The following is a 14126-nucleotide window of genomic DNA, read 5'->3' on the forward strand; positions in this document are numbered from 1 at the left end:
GTCTGGTAGTTGTTGGTTCCATCCCTTGTCTTCCTGTGTTAAGTCTTGTCCTAGTGTGTGTATTTTCTCTGGGTCCTCTTCTTTCTTTTTAAAGTAAAAAAAGCAGACACACACACACTGCCTGGGAAGTTGGTAAACTGAATACTTACAGATGGCTGCTTCTCTCTATCGGCCTGCTAAATTGTCTTATGGTTTAACCCACCGCTGCACATTTACTGCTGAGATTCACTCCAGTTTCCCCCCTCCACCTCTCAGTGGAATTAAGCAGCAGACGATAAATGAATGGAGTTCAGAAGTAGGCACTCAGGCTGGCCTGAGTTCCCTGAAGACACTTCAACTCCTGACCAAGACTTTTTTGGAGGAGGGAGAACTTTTCTTTGACAAACTTTTTTTTTCTTTAGTGTTTTCCTTCATTTCTGTTAAACAAACAACAGCCTGTGGAACAGACGCTGAGCTATTATCGTCATCGTCTCCTCCTGACACACTGGCTGTGATGATGACTGAACGTTCCAAAGGTGAAGACTGCAGAGACTTACCTGTTCAGTTTATTTTGTAATTTTTGATATTTCTCTCTTGCCCCTTATTGAACCCTTAGATTCTTCAAACCTTTGTTAGTTTATATCATACCCCTACTGGTGCCTGTTCATCAAGCCCCCACATCAAATCAGAGGTTCTTGAAGTGGGGCCGGGGGGGCACTCCCCCGGAGGTGACGGTAGGAGGGGCAGAGTTGATAGTTATGAATACTGATTTTTTTATTTCATTTTATTTGTTCAAGTGGAATAGCAATTTTCTTAACAATTACTGTTTTCATAAAATTCATTTTTGCAGCAATTTAAGCTGTAAATGTGATGACATAGGGTGGCTCAACAATAGGCCTACTTTCAAAAGACAGGACGCTGCACTAAAGGTTCAGGGACCACGGAATCAAATAAACATTGATTTGGAAAATAAAACGTTATCTGTCAAACTGGGGGATGATGGACATTTTCATTGATTGATATTGTCCGGTGTCCGATGTTTTCAGACAATCTGCAAGACAAAGAGCCTGAAAGTTGTTGTTGTTTGAAAAATAATCTCAAGAAAAGAAAATAGTTGCAGTAGAAAAATTGCGACCAAGAACGAGACTGAAAATAAAAAACTGAGCAGACAGGGATCGGCTTTGTAGCTGCTTAAAGGCAACAATTCCAGAATACTGGATTATACAACCCACTGTTGTTTTTTTGCTTTTTTTTAGCTTTGAATAAACTTGACTTTAATGATCTGTCCAATGATCAGAAGGGATTTTCTTCAGCCCCTCAAATTATTCAAATATATTCATCATGTACTGTAGGATTAAGGGTCATTAAGAGATTACTATACTTAAACAAACACATGGAGCCGAAGGTGAATGCAAACATGGATTCACATAAATAAATGTGATAAACAGAAAAAAAAAACAGGGACAGAGTGATTCTGTGTTTATTCTTTTTTTTTAAACTCATTTCTGATCAAGTTCCTCATATCATTAAGCTGTAATGACTCACCCCCTCCCCTCACTCCCCCATCCCACTCCCCCTGTGCATTTTCTCATGCACGTCACGGTTTCCCCTTTGTCTGTGTGCCCGGCTGAATTAAAGACCGCCGCGGTGTCACTCGCCTTGTACTACATAATAAACAGATTAAAGAAAGCCCCCCGCCCCGTCTGAGGCTCCTGTCAGATTAACTGTTACGTCTAAGTGAGTATTTTCCAAACATGGCCGTGAAACAAAGCCCGTGTGCGAAATATCACCAAGGCGTCCGTCGCCAATGGGAGTATAATTTTGAAAATTTATTGCATTCATTTATATAAATGGCGGAAATCTCATTAAGTAAATTGCTCTCATTTTACTGCTCTGCATTATGTGGTTTTATTGACATTGTTCGCACCTCTGTCTTATGTTTCTCACTGCTGTGATTACTTAACAAGTGCATGTCGGGGCTTGATCGTTTTGGATGAGTGATGCTCCGTACAGTTATTATCATCAGGATTTAATCAGTGCTGAGTGATCAAGGTTTTCTGCATAGTTCCTAGTACAAGTCAGCAGTACTGCGAGGTCAGATTTATATTCAGGTTCAGAGATGCAGTACTGAATACTGAGTTTAAAACACTGGACTTTTAAATTCAAAATATTTCAAATAGGTTATAGGTTCTCGACTCATTGGGATCTGATGTCGGCTACTGTAGGCTGTAATGAAAATACATTTAACCTAAAAGCAGAGGAAAACGTGTTTTCCCCACTTTTGTCCTTCCCTTCTCTCCCACTCCCCTCCCACTTCCTCTCCTCTCACCTTTCGTCTTCTCCTTCCCCGTCCTCACCTCATCTCCTGTCTTCTCACCTCCCTCCACCTCCCTCTCACCGAAACTTTTGTTTCACTCGTAGACATTGCTTCATCACCTGATGGTGGGTGGGAGCTTTGACATGGTGCTGATGCCACACAGGTTTCAGATTCTTTTGAGAGCTTCATTTTATACACACTTCAATAAAGACAAGTCCACAAGAAATAATCAATAGAAAACGTGTTCTTATATTTCATCAACTGCATTTTGTGATTTCTAAAAGAACCATTGCTGTGATTAGGGTTTTGTATTAGTAACATTTAAATACAAGCAAATGTTGAATTTAGAAAAGATGATTAAAGAAAATGACTTACAGATTTATGTCATATTTGCGGAGCATACTATAGGTGGAATAGATAAACATTTTCCTCGGCATATTGTTAAATTAACGTTATTTTACTGCATATGAAAAGTCACCTTTACAGCTGCCAAAAATGTGATTTAAATTTGTTTGGGAGACTGATCTGAAATTGATTTGTTGACCACGGTGTTCTGGGTTGATGGTTCCAAAAGGTTAATGAGAAGGAAAAAGAGCAGGTTGGGGGGGAGGGAGGATGGGTTGGTGGGGGGTGACAAAGTGGTGGTGTTGTCACTCAGCGTCTGCAGAGATGCTGGTTGATGATACAGCGATGGAATGGATGAGACTAATGGAACAAAGTGAAAGGAGTTTAATCATCGGGGGGGAAATGCCCGTGTCCTGCCCTCCCTCGTCGTCTCATTTAAAACCTGTGTATTTGTCTGAACAATCTCATTGAAAAGCGGAGGCAGCCAAGGACAGGGGGACAATGGTCATTGGTGAACAAGCCAGACCATTTATTTGTTTGGTGGAGTTGGAGTTGCTTAAGCATCAACGTTGCCCCGGAGCAATGTGACAGAAAGGCTCTGTGCTCTTTCGTCAGAGCGACTTTGTCGGGCCGTTTTCTTAGCTTCCTGCAAAGTGTCCGCGCTGGGAATTGTCAACTCTTAACGATGCCCTCTGGGACACTACAGCTGGTAGAAATGGATACCGGTGTAGATTTGACAAATGAGTCCAGCTGTAGACTGCTGTGTGTGGAGATGATGGTAGAGCAGGATGAAGATGATCAGATTGTTCTCAAGAAATGCTAAATAAGCCAACAGTTGAAATGAGAAATTAGGAGTTGGAGCTGGGAGATCACTGAGATACTGGTCTCCTAGGATAAAACAGAATCAGAAAAAGCGCTGGGATGGTTATTGAAAAGGGGTTTCATCTTACATGGATCGCTTTTTTGTGAGGTTGATTGGTTTACGCACTGTATCTACGAAGGATTGCAGCAGATCAATTGGTCAATCAATTAAACAGTTGTATGGAAGAACGGGCAGCAGAGGAAAGATTACTGAGTATCTCAAGGGTTGTCTGAGATAGATGAAGAAACGGGAAGACAGATAAAGTACACACACACACACACACACAGAGAGAGAGAGAACACAGTTCAGAGTGTAATAGAGTGGAGTCTGAAAAGAACGCTCAGAAGATCGACTGGTTTAGATTCAGGATTGTTACTTCACTCGCTTGTGTGCTAATGAGAAACACTTTGCGTAGAATTGCTCAATATTTTGACTTTAATTTTGCTGACATTTATTCTGTGCCAGATCATATTGTTATACAGAGGGTCCTCGAGTCACGTCGGGTTCAGTTGGGAGCAGCAATGTTACTTAAACATTGGAGAATTTGATATTACATATCACATAATATAAATAAAAAATATGTATGATAAACAAATGTAAACAACCGTCTTCCATTGAGGAATGAGGGAACGAGACTCTCATAACATAGTAAAAAATTGTATTTGGTCAACTTGACAATTCCACTCCATAATCTGTAACTTATCGAGGTGTACTTTTTAACGAGCACTTTCCCCCTCTGGCTAGACAAATTCATGCTTTTCTGTGAAATATGATTTTGTTCCACCGAAGTGTTAAGAGACAGCTTTGTTGCCTTTACAAATCACACGTGTCAAATATACTTTACCGTCCCGGCAGATTCCTCCAGTCGTAAAGAAAAGCAGAGATAAACGTGGACGAGTGCGGGAGAACCAAAAATGCCGATAAATACAAGACGCTCCTAATTTTGAAATGGTGAATAAAACATGAATATGTTGGAGGGAAGATAAATGGAACGCAGAGGGAGAGTAGATAATACGGCACACCCACGGTGACACGGAGAAATGAAGAACCTGCTGAGGGAGACATTTAGTCAGCAGCAGGCAGGTAGACGGCTGGCACGGTTCCAAACGGCTCAAAACACAAAAGATTTACTCGTCCTCGTCTTCCCAAACCTGCTCATTATCATCTTTGCCCTCACTCAGTCTTCTTCAAAGCAAAACTTGACAGGTGAGCGGAGACGGAAAGAAAGATGGAGAGAAGAGGGAAGAAGTATCAGATTTATATCATGTTTTAAAATGTGTGTCCTTTAGTTTGTTGTTTGTGAATTAGATATAATAGTGTATAATAGTTTTGGGATTTCTACGCACCCCCCACCCCCACCCCCCCCTCCCCCCATCACCATACGATTGGTTTATTCCTGTCCAGATGCTTTGTGCTGTTTATCATTCGTAAAAGTATTGATGTTTTTTCAGGGGTTTTAAGTTGCAATTTTTGGAAAAATCAAAAACAAATTAGACAAAATACAAAAACAAGTCAATCATAGCCAAAAACCTTGGAATAAAATGCTTAGAGCTGCGATTAGAGGGAGTGTTTATGTGAGTCACTGAGGCTTGGTTGATATGAGATTTTAATTTAATTGGAGTGTGTGTGTGTGTGTGTGTGTGTGTGTGTGTGTGTGTATTTCTTATTGAGAAGAGGTCGAATCCTGATGTTCTTCCCCAGACTGTGATTTCCATTCGTCTGTCACTGACGAGCCTCCTACTGTACTGAATATGTGAAAGCAGCTGAGCCTGGAATATAACTGGTACAATAAGATACAGCCACAGTGTGAAAATACTTCATTTTAAGTGTTTATTTCCCTCCAGGAAGCTTTAAGAGAGCTTTACACATGCTAACAAACGGATGGTTCCAGAAGTCCATTATTCATACCTGCCTTAGTGATTGTGTGTCCTAATGTAATTGAACTATTTTAAAAATGAGATTAAAAATGTGAAGGGAAGTTGTTGAGTCCGAACAAAAGGACTGCTCCGAGGACATGAAGGATGTGCTGCAGGGATATCTACTCTAATAAGCTTAAAGGAAAGTGTGGTCCGTTTCCATTGTGCCTGATTGTAGCTGTGATTTAATCTGCTGTAAGTAGAGATCATTTATTTCATCCTGGACCTGATATGAGGTGTGGACTTTTTTTCTTTTTTTTCCCAGGCATGCCTTTTACATTTACATTGTTAAAGCAGCTGAGAGTGAATGGAAAACTGTGAAAAATATGAAGCAAACGTTCTCTTAAATCAATTGACACACTGCAAATTTTTTTTAGTTAATTATGATTCTGTTTGAGGAAAGTAGACATAGGAGAGAAGAGACAGTGTTTATTTTATGATGATGTCATATACATATACAGAAAGTGTTTTAATGTCTTTAAGAGAGAAAGCTTTAATTTGTAGAAAACAAAAAAAACATTGAAGGTTCTGTGGAGCAGGAGTGCAGATGTGGGTCGACTCTGTCAATGATGCAGTACTTCTGGCTAAAGTCTGTCCCAAACAGACAAATGGACATGAGACTCTAGGCTGGCCTACATATAAAATGCCAAAAGTGACCCAAATGTTTTTTTTACAACTTGGGCCTTCCTGTGGAAAAAAAAGTTGTCCTGGACATTGTCTAATGAAGAGGTCCCTTAAATAGGTCCATCTTTACTTCCTGATTACCTTGTTCCAGATAACTAGTAGCCGCCATGTGATGATGCTTCTTCCCACTCGTGGCCCAGATCTCACAGACATTTGTGAATAAGTTTCATTATGTTACAATGTATATGGGCCAAATAAAAGTGTTACATGTTCCACTTAAAGCTCCTAATGACGGGTTTCACCTTTTTGGTTTTAACAGCACTGATAATGCATGCTCTTTTTAAAAACTTGTGTGATTGTAGTCAGGAACATCCTTAACCCCAATGTGTAATTTTGGTCCTGACCCAACTTTTCAGGAAGCTCTTAATTCTACCTGAAAATAATCCAGTCAACATTCCATTTATAAAGATATATGGGCCATGAATGTGGTACATATATCATTTAATGAAATTAATTCCATAAAACGGTATGTTTTAGTTTTAAAGTAATGGCCGTGGTGGCTGGTTAAGGAAGCGGACTTGGGTCCGGAGGGCTTCAGGTTCAAGTTACCACTGAGGTGCTCTGAGCATGGCTCTGTCCCCACTCACTGCTCCTGGGCACTTAAAGCTGCCGACTGTTCACTTTGGTGATGAGTTAAAAACAGAGGTCACATTTGGTTGTGTGCTGTGTCACAATGACAAGTAGTTGACTTTCCACCTTCCTAAAGAAACAATCTGTAGCATGGACGAGATGAGAACTGAGAGAATCAGCAGTGAGAAACAGGAGTTTGAGTTGTGTTTCCTGCGACCGACTCAATTTATTCCTCCACCTCACTGTCTGACGCAGAGTCTGACTCCAGTTGTACTTCATCTTTTTATTGTTCATATTCAGAAACTCCGGAGGAGATGTGAGAGGCAGCAGAACGTAAACATCAGAGTGTGGCGTTCCATAAATGATCTGAAAAACTCATCATTTCCTGAGAGTTTTAAGACCAATAGATTAGAAGAGAATGGCCGTCTTTATGAGAGAGAACGCTGTGATCCTGCATCATCGGCCTGTTGTTCCTCTTCTGTTTAAACCTGTGTTTAGTACAGTATTGGTATATTGTTGTGGTGATCAGGTCCAGCTGCTGCTGCTGCTGCTGTTTGGGTCAACAACATTCAAACCAACTGTTGCTAGAGGTTTAATTTATTTTTTGAAAATATTTTGGAACAGGATCAGTGATATTATATATATAATATTTTTACCTGTTTTTGTAGCATTTGGTGAGTTGGTAGATAAAGCACTAATGCGTCCAAGTCTACGAAGGACACTCCAATGTGTCTCCACATTTTTTCTTTTTTTCTTCTTCAGTTTGAACTAGTAAACCCAGCTGTAGAGTGCTTTTAGCCTCGGTAACAGAACGGCTCCGTCCTTCTCAGTCTTTCATCAGCTCTTTATTTCACATTTTCATTCTAGCACATGTTGCACCAGCAGTATCACCTGTGTTCATTTCTCAGATCAATAAAAGGCAGAGAAGCCGTGACTCCGGGGTCATTTCAGCCGGGGATTGTGCTCCACACAGTTTTAATGGTACATCCGACTCCCGGAAGGCAGATGGATTAATTCTTGCGCCATTGCTTTTAAAAAAACAAACAACCCATTGTTTTCTGTATGTGAGAGAATAAACGTTGATTGGTTCTTGCTCTGACGGATTAAACGGATTAAGCAGGGCTTTCTCTAAAAATATGAAGCTGACGGTTTCTGAAACTCAGCGGGGAGAGTGAGTGGACTTATTGTCATGTTTCAGCTTTTGTTTTGCAGCAAGTCTGTCAGAGTTTCTCGTTTAAACCTCCCACATCTTTAATTTCTTTTACCTGTGCAGCTCTCCGTCTCCGTCTCCGTCTCCCCCCTGCCGTTTCCCTGAGTCACTGAGGACGTTTGGTGACTCATGCCCCCGCCCCGCCGACACCGGTCTCCTTTTCTTTCTCCAATCCTTCTTCTCCACATCTCAGCGAGATTGAGTGAATGTTGTGACCAGGGTCGGCTCAGCAGGCATGTGGGCCTGGATCAGTTAATAATCAAACTAATGAGCAGCAGTCCAAATGAGCTTTTAATGGCCTCTTTCTACCTGCGGCTATGAGAGAGGCATGGGTTGACAACAGAAGATGACAGGAAGAGGAGAGGTCAAAGAAGACGATGTATCCGAGAGGGAAAATATGAATTAACCTCAATAAGAAAGACAATGCTATCAATGTTTTTGATATGTTATATAAACTGCATTAACTACTTTTATAATACAGTTATGTAAACTACACATTCATGGTCATTTTTACTAATTAAACAAATAAATAAATGTGGTGGATCAATAGGGAACAAGGGTAAAATTAGTCTTTAAAAAAAAAAAAAAGAAATCCAGGATTACTAGACATTCAAGTTGGTGATCTTAATAGTTATCTGAAAAAATAAATCTCTATATAATCCAAATAACATTGGACGCAATCCCAAGTTCTCCTGCACATAGTGGCCAAAGAAATCAAGTACATTTTAAATAGGAGTGTTACACGAACAGAGCCTTGTGGTACCTCACCATAGATCACACTAAACCAAAATAAAATAGAAAAAAGGCAAAGTGTGTACAACAAGTTTTTTCTGATGTTAACTGTCTCCACTCTCCACTGCAGCGCTGCTCTGTAACAACTTCTAATTCCCAGAATAACTTCTAACCATTCTCAAGAGTTTCAACAGATATTAGCATCTTTAGCTAAACAAGGATTAACTGGTGTGGTTTAAATTTTAAAGAGATACTTTCAAACCACTGAACTTACCAGTTGCTCAGTGATGCCAACAAGAATCTCTTTAAAATGAACTTGTCGGCGCAGCATTAACCGTAGACAGGAACAGGAGTTTTTTCTTTCTTTTTTTATGAATTTTCCCTGCTTTTTTCTTCTTCTCCAGAGTGCCGTGATATATTGTTACCCATGATGCTACGGGAGTTGAGCGTGGCATTGGTCAGTATGGCTGATGGGCCTCATGATGAGAGAAGGAATAGCCTGGAGCTGCTCAACAACATCCTGGAGGTTCTCAGCAGGGACAGCGTGGTAAGACGCCACTTCTCGATATTTGACTGATGTTTGTGAAGTGTTTGTTGATCGATTAGAAAAAGGGGCTTAATTAGAAGAACTCCCCTTAGACCCACCTGCATAAGGCCAGTATAATTCAATAGTTCACCGTCTTACTGCAAAATACAAAACCTACTCCCAGTAACGGACTCTAGCCTGAAGATATTAAGTTCAAGTAATTTTCCTCTGAATTGTCAAACCATTTCTTTCCTCATTTCACTCCAGCGTGTTCCATTCGAGGAATGGTTGTCTTGTAGTTTGGCTCTGTGCAGAGAGCAATCCTAACCTTTTCCAATGACTTACATTCAATCAACAGCTAAAGTTGTTTTTTTTTTTTTTGTTTTGTTTTCAAAAAGTGGCAGAAGCACTGACAATGAAATGTCACTAGGAAACAAAATCACATTCTGGGTTGTCAAATGAGGTGCAGTTCTAGTGTGACACATCAGGATGCCAAAGGTAAACAGTGGCAACACAGCTGAGGGGTTTGCAAAGTTGCAAAGTTCCTCCGCTCACAGGTGATTTCAGTTGCTGTGCTTTTCTTACCGTTTTCCTCTAAACGGGATTGAATAACTATTGTATTTAATTTCTTAAAACAGTAATTAACAAACTAATTACTATTATTGTTTTATCTTATATTGGAATGATATTGTAAATCTTGTAGGATATAGATCATGATCCCACAGTTTACGATATTAAATAGAAATTAGTATTGAAGTATTTTAAATACTTCACTTTTGCCATTAGCAGATGTTTTAAGGGCTTTACTGTATAAACTGAAAGGCAAGTTTTTTTAATTATTTTTTCCCTCTAACATAACGTATTTTAATACACATTCACAAACACACAGAGATCGCCCACATGAAGCCAAGGGCTTTGTAATTGCTACTGCAGGACCTTGACAGCCTTCTGAGTCTTTGAAGTAAAGCTATGACACGTTTCCAGCTCTATTTATCTGGAATGCACTAATGATGCTCCAACCTGGAGAAGAGAGGAGGCAGAAATAATGAATGTGATGAGATAGGTCAGTCTGAAAAACAAAGGCAGGCAGTGGTGGAGTGTGGAAAACACATGACGGGTACAATCATGTTCAGGCGACCGAGCCAGTGATGCATGGCCTCAAAAAGTACGCCAGAACTTTTGGTGGCGAACAGGGGACACAGAGAGACAAATGTGTGTAACAGTCAGGCAGGGGCGACTTTTAGAAGGGGAAACTAGAATGCTGTGGAAAAAAAGGACCGTGAGGAGCTGGGAGTTTGATTCCTGACTTATTCTTTAAGAGTTATTAATCACAGCTTTTTAATAATGTTTTTTATATTTTTATATTATTTATGATTAAAATCAACTATTACTGGAATTTAGTTTAGAAATTATTAATTTCTGTAAATTGAATGTAACTTTTACGACACAATTAAACCCCCTGTAATTCAAATAATTTTACTGCCCATTAACTTTTGTGTGTGTTGCCCTATAACCCAGCCGTTACCCATGTTGCCATTTAAACACACTGAAAATAGTTTTTGTTTCACTAAAGCTCCTCAAGTGTAAAACTCTATCTCGATACCCAGCATGAAATTCCGACAAGCTGACTGGTTGTAGACCGATTAATATTTCTGAAGTTTGAAACCATCTCTTGATGCTGTTATTTATCATTTTCGTGCAGCAGTATGCAGTACAACATAAGTGTTTTTGTTCAAATTAAGACTAAACTGATTAATAATCAATATCTATAACTAAGATTAAGCATGATTAACTGTCAGTGTAATTAATGTGATTAATCCACTGTAGCTTGCAATTAATTCGATTAAAAAAATGTCCTTGTTTAACAGCCTTAATTACAACAATAAACGTGATTAAATGCAAACATTAGCTGTGGATTCGTCTCTGTTGCTTTGTTGATAAGCAGATACATTTTATTTATTGTAAGATTCTTAAGTTAATGTGACTTAAAATCTGGGTAAGAGTAAACAAGGATACTGTAAATAAAAGCGACTGACAAAAATAAATTGGCATAGATTTGAGATTCATAAATGCAGTTCTGGGGCCACACAGGATCACTAGTAGCTGTTTGATCAAACATGGGGATGTCTCATTTGGTTCCCACCTTCCTGACCACTCTGCAGCCAATTTTTTTAAATACTTCTTTAAAACTCCAAGAGTCTCAAAAGTTAAGAAGGAAGTCAAAAAACTAACATCAAATAAGTGAGGCAGACGTTATCATCTCCTCATCTCTTAGCTCTCGCTCCATCACTTTTTTCTTTGCCTTCTCTGTGTGTGTGTGTGTGTGTCACCTTATTAAGCTGCTGTCTCCCATTTACCTATAGGACACAGAGAGAGAGATTTATAAAGACAAAAAAGATCTAAAAAGACATGATGCAACTGACAGATACCCGCGTCAGTGCAGGGCGTGTGTGTGTGTGTGTGGGGGGGGGGGGGGGGGGGTTGCATTGAATATCGTAGCACTGCGTATGCAGCTTTGAGGGTAAGTGAAGAGAAGACACTAAAAAATGAAGACAGAGACCTGTGACTCACCAAAGCTTCCTTTCTCTTCCTCTACTTCTGAAATAGACACTGAAATATATATAAATATTCCGAGTTCAAGATAAATGACAAGACCTTTGGTTTGCTTGAGTTCCTGTTCCACAGGGCAGAGCCCGCTGCTTCAGAATCTGTCCCCAGACAGCCAACAGAGTTACAGTTAGCAGTAAAGGCCTGTTTGGAGTCAACAGCTGCGTCAGCCTCAGCTGGCGTTTGTATATAAGTGTAGGTGTGTGGGTGTGCATCGGCATCCTGCGGCTGTGACTCTGTGTGCAATTAATCAGGCCTTCCTGATTCTAATGCCCAGTCAAATTGTCTGCTATTAAAGACAACACCATTGCACAAAAGCACACCGGCATTCACAGGCGTTCAGAGCCAATCACACACCCCGTGCTTTCACGTAGATTGAAATAACTATGTGTTTTGAAACTGTCTTCAAAGATCACCTGAGCTGACAGTCCGCCTCTGTCTCACCTTATCCACCGGCTCCTCAGATATTTTCATTCTCCTTCACTGCGTCAATAATTGGCTCTGAGACCCTTATCTTTTCCAACAACCTGGCACCTCCATCTTTACCCCTGATTTGTCTAATTTGAAATTTTCTTTACTCAGCACATGTCCAAACAGCCTCTAGCTTTATCTGACTTTGTGCTTTTCTTCAATCCTGTCTTTTCTTATGATTCAGAATGAAGATCTTCCTAGCAGGTCTCACTACAATATTTTTGCCTTTCGTAAACTCATCAAATCACCACAGCACATGAGAAATGGCTTAGAGCTGATCACTTATGCATTTCTCATCAGTGTGACTGAAAAAACACATCACTTTGTCCCTTATCTACATAACCTGCACCAACCTCATGTACTCATCTGCCGCTCCTAACCTCTTCTATATGATACCCACTTATTCCTCTATGCCAGTAGTTATCAACCGTTTATGGTCATTCTACACTTTAAACAAGTGGAGGTTTTCAAGCCCCACCGGCCTCCGTCGGCCAAACAAAAATCTTGACAAATTATATTGCATATTTTATGAACACCAAGTAATATCATATTTTATAATATATCCAAATCAACAATATCAAATAACACAAAGTGGCATCATCATCATGAAAACCATTTGTCACTTTCTCCATCTGTTTCCCGAAATCCTCCGTTCACATTCACCACACACTCGGCTCCGTTGCAGTACATTTGAATTCTCCACCACGGTGTCTTTTAAAACAAAATCTCTTTCACCTACTACCTAACTATTGGTGGACCCTATTTCTTTTTACACCTGAGTGATCGACTCCCACAAGGTCGTTACATACCTCCTTAAAGTTGATCCACACACACATTAATACAAGGGCACTAGGGCTGGTGTGTGTGTTGGTGAACATAGTTTTTACTTTCAGAGTTACTACCCTGCAGCAAGGCTGTGTTTCTGTGAATGTGTGTGCGGTGTGTGTGTGTGGTCCTCCCAGTGTGTGGACGAAGCCTTGTCTCTATAAATGTGCATATTTCACTGGTGAGGAGCCCTTGTCCTATTTGTTCAGACCTACTTTCTCTGTTCACAGGTCACTAAACACAGTTAACACAAATTCTTTTTTTAAATTTCATTTCAAGTAAAAGTCCATTACAAAAACTCTGTATTTCCAGTATTTGACCAGAGGCGAGTCTTCCCACTATTACTCGTTAGTTTTTGAATTGCTTTCATGTCAGGCCTCCCATTGACTTAAAATCAAATTCTAATTATGCAAGACCGTTTGGGCGATTCCTTTCTTAATTAAACAGCCTCAGTCATATGCATATTATTTTCTTTTTTGCCAGAGATTCAATGTCATCTGACTCTACGACTGCAAACTAGTTCCCAAGTATATTTATGCCACGAGACATTTGCGTAAGATTTCCATTTCCATTTCCACATTATACTGTTGGACCATAAATAAATATTGGTACTTTAAAAACATGTGTGTCAACTGTTTTAATTGTTGTAGGTATTCAACGGTGGTGTAATGGATTATAATTAAGGAGAGAATTTTACAAAAATGAACACAGCAAATTTGTCGCCATTTAAGGTTCAAATGTCTCCCATTCCCATGATTAGCTGATATTGCTGCCGTTGCTCCTTTCCTAGAAAGGAACCACAAATTCTGAGTCAGAAAACATCAGTCTCCAATGTTCTGTGAAGGAAAAATTCTGAGAAAGTCAAAACATTATGCTGGAGTGAATGCCGCAGGAGCTGCTGTGCATCGTGTTTTTCTGGGACCTGAGAGTATAACAATATTTCATTTCTCTTCCCTCCCCCGTGTCCATTTCTGTATTTCCTTCAGGGTGAAACATTCCAACACATCCAGGACATTGTCGTGTCCCTGTTAAGGACCATCAACCAGACTGTCATCACAATGGGCCGAGAGCACGCTTTGATT

The 14126-nt window shown here is 40.0% G+C and overlaps 1 protein-coding gene across 1 annotated transcript in view; it reads left to right on the plus strand.

Moving 5' to 3' along the window:
• The window catches only part of dock2 (dedicator of cytokinesis 2), a 90370-nt gene that overhangs the window by 29291 nt on the left and 46953 nt on the right, over nucleotides 1-14126 (plus strand). The window contains exons 25-26 of the mRNA XM_008327028.3: nucleotides 9020-9162; nucleotides 14031-14126. Of these exons, the coding sequence (XP_008325250.1) occupies nucleotides 9020-9162; nucleotides 14031-14126 (239 nt within the window). The remainder of the gene's footprint in view (nucleotides 1-9019; nucleotides 9163-14030) is intronic.

This window comes from Cynoglossus semilaevis, chromosome 15 (genome assembly GCF_000523025.1).
Source record: "Cynoglossus semilaevis isolate Cse_v1.0 chromosome 15, Cse_v1.0, whole genome shotgun sequence".
Classification (NCBI taxonomy): Eukaryota; Metazoa; Chordata; class Actinopteri; order Pleuronectiformes; family Cynoglossidae; genus Cynoglossus; species Cynoglossus semilaevis.